At 45.1% G+C, this 10,558-nt stretch overlaps 1 protein-coding gene across 1 annotated transcript; it reads right to left on the bottom strand.

Moving 5' to 3' along the window:
- Nucleotides 1-7,355: 7,355 nt before the first annotated feature.
- LOC137605506 (kelch-like protein 10) lies at nt 7,356-10,036 on the bottom strand. Its single transcript, XM_068330226.1, has 4 exons — nt 9,536-10,036; nt 8,211-8,825; nt 7,818-7,967; nt 7,356-7,688 (listed from the first exon to the last, which is right to left on the bottom strand). The coding sequence occupies exons 1-4, from the start codon at nt 10,034-10,036 to the stop codon at nt 7,356-7,358; spliced, it is 1,599 nt and encodes a 532-aa protein (XP_068186327.1).
- Nucleotides 10,037-10,558: the final 522 nt, after the last annotated feature.

Raw genomic sequence — 10,558 nt, 5'->3', positions numbered from 1 at the left:
GGTGGTTAGGGACGACCTTTCCTCTCCGCTTCTTGGCTGATGATAAACGTGCCCGTCAGGTAGTCCCCTCTGACCCCCCCACAGCCCATATCCTTCACAATACACAGCTTGATTGCCCCCCAAGAACACAAACACACACGGCGATGCCTTGAGGGGGAAATGAGAGCAGATCACTCTGTGTCTGGGACAGGTGCCCTGATTCCCACCTGAGTCATTCACTGTGGGGGGAGGGATGGCGGGGGTGGGGGTGGGGGGGTCAATGTTACAACTCCACAAATGACTTTGAAGCAATGTCCTATTATCTCCAGGGAAATAGATGTGGGGGTGTGAAACTGATGGTGGGTGTGACCTTCATGTGATGTTATTTGGTGTGTCTGTCACCGGCTGGCTAGATGTAGTTGCCCCCCCTATCCCCCCCACCCCATCACCACCAGTCAGTTAAACTGGGAGATTTCCTGCAGGACCAAATCAGTTCAGAGGTCCAGTTGATCTTAGAGGCCCCTGAAAAACCTCTTCCTCATCTTCGTCTTCATTCATCTAGTCTTAAAACAAAACCCTGGAAAAATTCAAAACCTCAAATTTGTTCCAGGAAAATCTATTTCTCCTGCCCCTGTTCTTTAAAAAATACATTTTTATTGTTAAAAAATGGTTGACTTTAAAGATCGCTGATTTATTTTTCTCCTTTTGGCTGAATGAAGCTTCGGCTGAACTCGGTGTCCTGGAAGAACCTTGAAATTCAGCGGATAAGATCAGATAACCACACTTTGCAAAAAAGACTCTCATGCTCACACAGAATGGATTTAAAACAAATTTTATATTTATTCTATTTGCTTCTCTTGCCTGCTTTCTCCTCTAACAGAACTCAAGCGGGCCTGTAAACGGCCAGCACTGCCCCTTGAGGACCCCGATGAGCCTTTCTGCATGTTAACACTAGTGTTTGAATATCTGAACGCCGCAGTCCGGGTTCGGAGCGCTCCCACGTTTCATTTAGGGTTTTAATGAGGTCAAGGGAGAGTTCATTTGGTGAAGCCCTAAGAACTCTTCAATAACAAACCAGTACATCGTTAACTATCGATGCGGCGTCTATCCATCAAGCGTGTTCGTCATGTGGCGTTTGCATTCGCTTCGGGTAAACATGAGCAGGTATTTAACCCTCCGGTGGCCGACACCGGCGTCGTGTCAAGTGGAAGCAGAGTAGAAAAAGGTGCCTGTTGAATTATTGAAAGCGTGGCGGATATTTCCAGAACAAAAGCATCCCTTCAGATGAAAGCCACCTTGACCTGCTTCCCTCGAGACAGCGGCACAGGAAGCGCACAAACACACCAACACAACCGCTGCTTCATAATGGACGATGGTGCGTTCAGGTCCTATTGTTGAAGGTAAAATATGGATAATTAAGTTAATTCGTCCCATCATTCGATCCATAATTACTCCCATCAAGGTGATGTTTTCACCTGTGTCCATTCGTTTGTCTGTTAGCAGGATTGTGTAAATAACCGCACAAATTTAACACAATGCCACCAAAATAAATCCTGAAATTAGCGGCGGTGCTAATGAATGAAGACGTATTTAATGAGTTGAGTCTTCATCGCGCTTCATTTCCAGAGTGAAACAACAAGCAGTGCTGCTCTCTGCTATTCAGGGATAATTGTTTGTTTTCCATTTCCAAGGTTACGGGTTGGCCTCGGACGAGTTTGACTCTGACTCGTCTTGGGTTGGAGTGCTTTTTTCACCAGACTTTCATGTTTCTCGTGGGCTGCAGAGCAGAACTTTTTTATCTTTTGAGAGGAGAACTTTTTATCGGTAACATTGCACAGGGACGAACATCGAAGGAGGGGGTAATAAGATTAGAAATGACAACCACTGCAGGTGTGTTCAGAACGGCTGAGTGTCGGGGAGGTTTAGTTATCACCGCTGCCTTCACATCATTTTAAAGATTGAGAAACAAAGACGTTTTCTCCTGATGGCTTCTGCTGCTGGAACACAGCAGGAGGGACGGATGGAGAGAAGGTCTACAGTTGCTTCTCATCCCCCCCCTTCCTTTCATCCTTCCTCCAACCCCCCATCCTGCCTCCATCCTTGTCAGATCTTGGCTAATCTTCACAGGCCACAGTTGTGGTGACGACCTGATGTGAGGAGACCCCAGTAGGGCCCTGTGGCCAAAGATCACCCCCCCAGTCTGTAGCCCTTCCTTGAAGGACGGATCTGCCACTAGCTTCCTCCCAAAACACCTCCCCCCTGCGCGCTTCCTGTGCATAATTGTCCCCAGCTGTAACACCAGGGGTAAATAGGGCCGTGGAGACAACACATTTGTAATTTCAGAGTGAGAGTGAAAAGGAAGAAAATTGGTAGCAGGCCACAGAAATTAGCATTCTTTTCGCTTTAGAGGGCATTAAACATTAAATAGCTGCAAAGTCCCCTAAGTATCGGGGTGTGTGTGGAGGGGGGCGAAGGCGGCGGGGGGGCGGGGTTAGAGATCAGAGCTTCAGAGGGTTTTTGTTCGGGCCACAGATGGTCGGTTACTCCAGACGTCGTACCTCCTGCCGGGTTGAGCCCAGGAGAGAGCATCCGTCTGTTATTGATGCTCGTTTGGAAGCTCCACCTCCTTGGCTTTCACCGATCAGCTCTCTGTTGTGTGTCCGTTACCAGAGACGGGCGTGAACGAGATACCAAAATCACCCCCAACGTACCTGCATCCAGACACGGAAGCAGTGAAATCAGAAGGTAGGCGGAGTCTGATCGGGCGGAGCATGATGGTGATCCAACGTCCGAAGTAGAGCATCAAGAAAACCTCAAAGACGACCTTTTTTTAGGGTTGTGGTCAACTCCCAGAGAATTGGAGAGGTTTTAGTTTGATTTAATTTGAGAAAAATGAATGTCATCGTTACTGACCACCTCATCAAACGTGGGCCGACCTGCACAGGGAACCATCAGACAAATCCGAGAGAGCAAAGTTCAGTAACTCCAGAAGAGAAATATGAATGGTTCATTTCTTTTGATGCGATCTGAGAACGATTACGCTTCAGTTACACAATTTAAATTTTCTTCTGAAAACACGACGGCCTGTTTGGGCATGCTGGTCCTGCAGAAAGGATCGACCGGAGGAAACATTCAGTCCCAGGGAGCCATTAGGAAAGAATTGGACAGTCGTCGGTGTCACCAAATCTAACAAATGGATTCCTATTTTCGTCGACAGGCTGTTTTGCCCACGTCTGCAACTCTAATAAATTAAAAGCTCCTCACTGGAAATTGAAATAACATTTTTCCAGTGAGTGTGGTCGGCTTGTTTATTCTCTGCGAGTCTCCGGTGGTGAAAGTGAAAAATTAAACCCGGCTGCCGTTGCTGCTACCTGCTCTGTGCGGTCCCACCTTTCATCCGAAGCGCCTGCCAATGGAGAAAAACAAAAAGACCCAAACAGGCGTTGACTGACTGCCTGTCGGCTCCACGCTCGCTCGATGCGCTTTCGTTAATTACTCTCCCGAAGTTTTCCTCGGCGGCTCGCTGTCGTTCCGAGTGGCAGCTGATTTGAAAGCAACTGACCCCAGGTTTGCCTGCCACTTCCTGTGTACGCCTCTTCCTCCCACCCCCATCGGATTGCTGACTTGCTCATCAAGGAGGGCCGCAATCAAATTAGCTGTCTGCCTGTCAATCGCGCGCAGACCTTCCCCTCATTACGGCCCTCCCGCTGCTCACTTTCATCACATCCTCCCTTTTATTCCACGCCGTCAGCAAACAAGGCCTGAGTGCATCCTAACTGGATTTGCCTCCCAGTATTGACACCTCCCATCATAAAGTGCTTTGACCTCAAAGGTCGCTGATTTGTAGTCCTTGGTTTAGTAGGAAGGGAATAAAACACTCAAAGATGGTGTTGAAGCTGCGGAACGACCATCCTCTAGATCAGGTTTGGCTGCAACTGATCCCAGAAACATCTGCTCTTTAAAAACCTCTGCATTAAAACTTCCCAGTTTGAACTGTTTGTAAATTTAAATATCGTGTCTGATGATGCTTAAGTTCACTCATTCATTTCAAACTGAAGTTTTTGCATCCATGTCCTGCTAACGGCCCATTGAACGGATAATTAAGTCCTTTATGAGGTCCTTTTCTTTAGCCTTGTCCTTGCTTTGGTTCTGCTTGCGACAGGAAGCGTCATTATCCTCTAATAACTGCACAATAAAATTGGAGTGCTGCTACGAGCACCAGAGAGAGGACATCGCTCAGAAAAACTCTTCTTGAAGACAATAAGAGGAAACTATTGTTCTGTTGTTTCGTTCAGTGCTGTAGTCTCTTTGAATAACTACGCCCATCAGGATCGTTCATCCTTTCACTGTGGAGGTCTTTGTCTTAATTGGACTTCTCTCAGTTATTCTCCAACTCTGACTCGATACTCGTGATCGGAAATAATCCAAACTGGCTAAAATGAGCCTTTTAGCCAGACCTGGCTTTCTGCTGACTCAGCGCTCATTACAGCTCCGGCACAGTATGGACCCAAACTTCCTCCGATCGAAGCGGATGACCCTGAACACTTATCTGCAATCATCTGTGTCTCTGAGGAATGCTTCCCAATAAACTCACCGCAGACAGTTCAAACACAGCATCATCATCTGCAAACAACAGTAACATCCAAAGATATCCAAAGCTAGCCCGCTAATTTTGCGCTCCAGACTTCTAGTAACACCTCAAAACGCAGGGGGTGATGATGAGTTACGGAAGCGTCAAATCTGCCTTAATGTTTTGCTGCATTCATGTTGCCGTTGGAGACTGTCCGTCCTGTTTAGCATCCGTTCAGTCTGTCGGTTTGACGGCAAACATCATCTGACAATAACTGACAGTTCTGTCGTCTCCAGTCTCCGAAATTCCCGCAAATTCCAACTTTCCTTCTATCGAACAAACGAGGCCGGCGGCTGAAATCCAGGAAGTATGAGCGGCGGCGTTCCACAAACACTCTGCCAGTTGTGTCGCCGTCAGGCAGTTGTCAGCACACGTGTTGGCAGCGTCTCACAAAGCCCTGTATTCTCGCTGCTAATGAGGTGCTAGTCAGGACTCTACCTTATTGGGGAGTCGTTCCCTTAGACTGGAATAAATAACAAGAGGGCTTTATGTAATGCATTTCATTACAGCTGTTATGATTACCTCCATTCCTCCTCCTGCAGAGGATTTCGACTGCTGTGATAAAAGACAAAGGGCCTTTCTTGGATTGATACGCTGTGTGCACCCTCCTTGTTCATATTCACCAGATGAATATTTTACTTCTTTGGAGAATGAAAGAAAAAAATGATTGAAATATTCCTTTTATTTAGAGGGAGTACAACAAATTACTCTGTGGGTGAAATTTACCCCTGAGACCAGAAAAAAAATCCAAGATAATGTCATGTACACTCAGATTTGAAGGCGATTAGATCATGTGTTCGATCTCATCTGAGCCCAGCATGACAGGATAAATGCTAAGAGAAGCTAAGCTAGCTACATCCAGTCCATGCTGCTTTAAATGGTGGGTTAATGAAGCCTCCTCCTTCAGGTAGGTTAGTGTTGTTCTGCTGAACCCGGACAGGACACCAGCAGGTTGATGCTCGCTAGCATCGATGTTAATACAGCAGACAAAACAATTCTGGTTGGACAGTTTGGAAAGGACAACCCATAACATGAACCCATGTGAACAGTGAGAAGAGATGAGAACAGTGTCTGTATCCATGACAAACCAAAAAGTTCAGAGTTAATCCAATCATTTTATTTGGACAGTTTCTAGTGTCAGGTGTTTGCTTTCCACTTCCTCTTTGTGCGTTCCTTCTTTCCCGACTTGTCTTCCTACTTCCAGATGGTCTTGTCTTGCGTTGCGGAATTGTTTGCCTTGTTTTCCCTTCTTGTCTGCTCGTCTTTCCTCCCTCTGGAGGTTGTTTGCTTGTTTTAGATCTCTATTTGTTTGACCTTTGCCTTTCTCAACCTCCTGTAAGCCTTTTGTTCATTTAATATTGTGTATATTAAAACTACCGCAGGCCTCTAGTGTCTGCATCTGGGACCAATTCATATTCCCCGTTTGAAGCACAGGCGTAACGAGTAACGGACGCTAATGGCGAGTACACAAAGCCATTTCTGGGATTCATTAATGTCTCGTATATTGAGTCGCAGCACATCACGTGAGTCAGGCTTCTCTCAGTCAGGGGTTAGTAGGTTCTATGATTAATTGTCGACTCACATTCTGATGTCTGTCTTTTTCCTGACTTAACTTGTTTTTGGCCCAAAAATGCAACCTAATGAGAAAACAAGCGCTGCTCCTGATAAATTGCCTGTTAGTGGAAGGTCAGACGAGCCATCTGGAGGATCCGACAGAACCTGTTCCAGTGCTGGTGCTGCTGCTGGTGGTGTGTGTCTGGAGTAGTTCTAATGATGAGCACCCGAGCAGCAATGTGGGCATCCTATGAAAAACACTGAGGCAATGCTGCAGAGAAAGAATACCCTGACATAGGGCTTATGGAGCATTATAATGAATTAGTTTAATGGCTTATAAGCACTGTAAATTATAAACATGCTCTTTAGATCATTATTATTATATTCTAATTTGCACTTCTTCCTCTGTCAGTAGGTTAGTTCGAACGCCTGAATCAAAGACCGCAGGTCAAATCACTGGCTGTTTGAGGTAAGAATGAACCGTAGATCAAAGCACAATTACAATGAGCAAATGAGATAGTACAAGGTGAGATCAAGGAGGGCAGAGTAGGCCATCTGGCTTGACAGGTACGTAGGTAGGTCAGACAAAAGAATGGAACACTGTGGAACATGAGAACAGAGGCTGCAGGCTTCACAGCAAGGACTCTATCGTCAGAGACGTTCTGATACCTTTGTCTACTTTTTGGTCTTCACCCCTGACTCAGACTGTCATGTTGGCCAGGTTTTCCAGTGGATGTTGGAGAACCATTTGTATGTTAAAGCAAGAAAGAGAGTATCTTTCCTTTGCTTTGTCAGGGCCCTTGGAAAGATAGAAATGGACTAGGCCAGATCTAGCACCAATGGTTCGATGGCGTACACCTGATCGTCTCAAGAAGGTCCAGCAGTTCTTGGGGTGAGTCTTCAAGATGAACGAATGAATGCTAAATGATTATCCTGACTTTATTCTGTGAGGAAAATTTGTTTGGAAAAGATTGATTTCATTTTGACAACATTAAATTGAATTCAAATCTTCAAGTTATCCAAATCCGCAAGTTACAGTGATGTTACTTCATTTACAAGAAAGAACTCAAGGTTAACTCAAATGTATGATTTAACCCAAAGTTCTGTCCAAGGGGGCTTGTGGTACTTGGTGAGAGTGTGCTGAAAGAGGAGTTCATAAATGTTTGATAAAACCTTGTGAAGACTTCACGTTTTACACTTCCTTGAATCTTGGCAAGCTGTCGCGACTGGTGGCATATTGGTTCACGCTGGGGTGATTGGACACCACACAGCAGCTGAGACCCCAGCGAGCAGTCCTCATCGGACAGGCTCGTTTCCATTTATTAGTTTTTGCATCATAGTACTGAACCACATTGGTTGGGCTAATGCCGTTGAAGCCCCCAATGACAAATAGCTTGTCGTTAATCACTCCAGTGCCAAAGTTGCGGCGGGCACCCAGCATGGGGGGTCGTTCATGCCACTTATTGGTCTGCGGGTTGTAGGTCTCAACACTTCTTGAATATGTTTGGCCATCGTACCCACCGAGCTATCAGAAAAAATCAAATAGTCATGAGGAGTGTTTGTGTACAAATCAAATTCAACATATTGTGAAGCACTTAGCTCTACTACATCAAATCACGTGCTAGCCCTAGCATAGTTTAGCTCATTTACTCACCAAAAAGATCAGGTCGCCATACAACATGACGCCAAACCCACAGAGTCTGGTGCTCATGTCGGAGAAGGTCGTCCACTGATCTAACTGTGGACTATAAAATTCACAACTTTTGAGGACAACTTCCCCATTAAAACCACCAAAAATGTAAATCTGGACAGAAAAGGAGGAAAAGGGCAGTTAACAAATCACTTTTCTTGGCATAAGCCCCAGGTTCTCATTTTCTTCTCTTATTTTATGTGATTGAAGAGTTCTTATTTGTATATATATTGAATAACTGTCAGCATGTAGTGTAGTCCACATAAGCTTAAATGAACAACTTCAATGCATCCATGTTACGTGTCAGTATTTGAACAACTCATGAGCTATTTCCAACTGCTCTGTAACTTTACCCACCTTGTTATTGAATGCTGCACAACCGCCATCACTTCTCATCTCATGCATGGATGCAATCAGACTCCATTGGTTGCTCTCAGGTTTGTAACGTTCTGCACTTCTAAGTCGACGTGCCCTATCACGACCTCCAAATGCATAAATATATCCATCCAAAATGACAGCATTGACGTGGCAGCGGCGGTGGTTCATGGGTGCTGCTTCAAGCCAAACGTGTAATGTCATATCAAATTTACGCACGCTGTTGGAAGACTCCTCCCCATCAAAGCCCCCAACTGAGTAGATGAACCCATCATGGAAGAGGATGCCATGATAGCCACAAGGATTTTCCCGACGATCTGTAATGTCCAACCAGCGATCAGCACGGGCATCGTAAACCTCGGTGATGTTCGTTAAATCGTTGGTGCTGCAGCCCCCAATTGCAAAAATGATGGTATTAGGCAAACGGGGACGAGCAGCAAGGTTAGAGCAATATCTCATTTGCGGATTGACTTTTGTCAGCTGATATTTGAGATGCAAGGCGTCTATAAGAATTTGCAGACACTGAGTGTTGTTGCTCAAATATGGATCAGTCATCAGGGTCTTAATGTCGTCTGGACTGCTCAAGGCCAGCCGAGCCTGTAGAGGAAACGGAACCGAATTTTAAATGGAACAGATGAAATTGTGATATTCCATATTTTTGTTACAGACACCAACACTAAAAACTAGAACCAAGACAGGCACAGACTGCAACATCTCGCAGCACCGCTAAATTCAAAACTTTACCCTGACCAACTTGCATAGGTCTAAGATCAAAGCTAGTGCTCTGACCTATTGTCGTTGATCAAAGTGCTAGCTTTGATCTACGGTCTTAAACTGGCCTTCTCCCTCATCTATCTTACCCGGTTCCCTGAGTGTACAAAAGATGAAATGTGACCTAGTTTTCTCAAGGTCATCGTCTCATTTTCATCCCTTTTGCCGCCCAAGTAATGTGCCTTTTGTTTCATCTGTCTATCTGCAATGGTTGCAAAGATATTTGGTGGATGGACGAACGGGCAAAGAACAAATGGATTAACACACGAACGCTAACACTTTTAATACATCACCGCTTTGAAGCGGGATTTAAAGCGGTGAATCTGATATGACTTTTAACTTTAGAAATAGTTTTGTATTAACAGAACTCATCACAACACTAGATGACAAAAATATATTTTTGTTACTTTGCCCTGATACATTTTAATTTAGCCGCAGGTGTAAAAGCACCCAAGTAACTTTATAATTGAATTTGTTTTTCCTGTAAAAGTCATAATTAATGAGCCTGAACATTTAAATGAAGCATGCTGTCTTACCTTTGACAAGAGTGCAGGTAAATGTGTGGTTCTTTGCTCAGGTGCATGGTTGATCCACCTAACAGCGGCCTCATAAACGGTTTTCTCCTCATTCACATTGAGCTTATCATTACCCAGGATGTCAGTGAGTTCCTGCAAACTGAGCTCCGGGAACTCCTTGCTGGAAACAACCTCCTCAAACTTATTCATTAACAGGAAGTGAGCCTTGTGCAGCACTTGAGGACGTGAGATGATAAACCGACGAACACCAATGCAGTTGTCTGGAGTGAGATTCTCTTCCAGGAAGTTGTTGCATGCTTCCACAATGTCAGGTATATCCAAAAAGTCAGCTGCTATAAGCAGATCACGAACGTTGTCCTCGGTCACAGAGACAGAACCTGAGTATGCAAAGTCGATGATGACCTCCATCACCTCTGCAGACACATCCGGGACGGTAAAATGTGATCCACTACAGAAAAGATTCCTGTGAAGGAAGCAAAGAATACCCCATCCCATGACCATACTGAGAATACCCAATAAATCAATGAATCAATACTCACATGGGCAATGACATCATGACCTGTAGTGATGAGATTGGGAGGAACAGTCTGCCTGATCGCAACCTAAGTGTTCACTTGTTGGACTTCTGTGCTATTCAGTGTTCATAACTAACACTGTATTTGAGCATAAGGGCTCCTCTAGAACACTTGGTACCGGTAAACCCTAGGTTGCAGATCAATGACTGACTTTAATGTTGCATCAGCTGATCTTTAGCCATAAGTTCTTGATACTTTGGTAAAGAGAGAAGTTGACCTGTCAACTGATCACCACCTGGTGGTGACTACGATCAGGTTGCCTAGGAAGATGCCAGACAGACCTAGGAGGTCCTAACTGGCCTGATTGACCAGTGAACAACTCTCATTGGACCGGTTTGCATCCAAGTGTGAAGAAATTGGAATGAGAATAAGGACCTATAAATCTGACAGCATGGTTTTTGGCTGAAAATGGGTTGAGTGCCCACTCCGAGTAAGAGTTTAAGCATCT

Source organism: Antennarius striatus, chromosome 12 (genome assembly GCF_040054535.1).
Source record: "Antennarius striatus isolate MH-2024 chromosome 12, ASM4005453v1, whole genome shotgun sequence".
Taxonomy (NCBI): domain Eukaryota; kingdom Metazoa; phylum Chordata; class Actinopteri; order Lophiiformes; family Antennariidae; genus Antennarius; species Antennarius striatus.
Note: the sequence above shows the minus strand (reverse complement) of the source record. Positions and strands in the feature narration are given on the sequence as shown.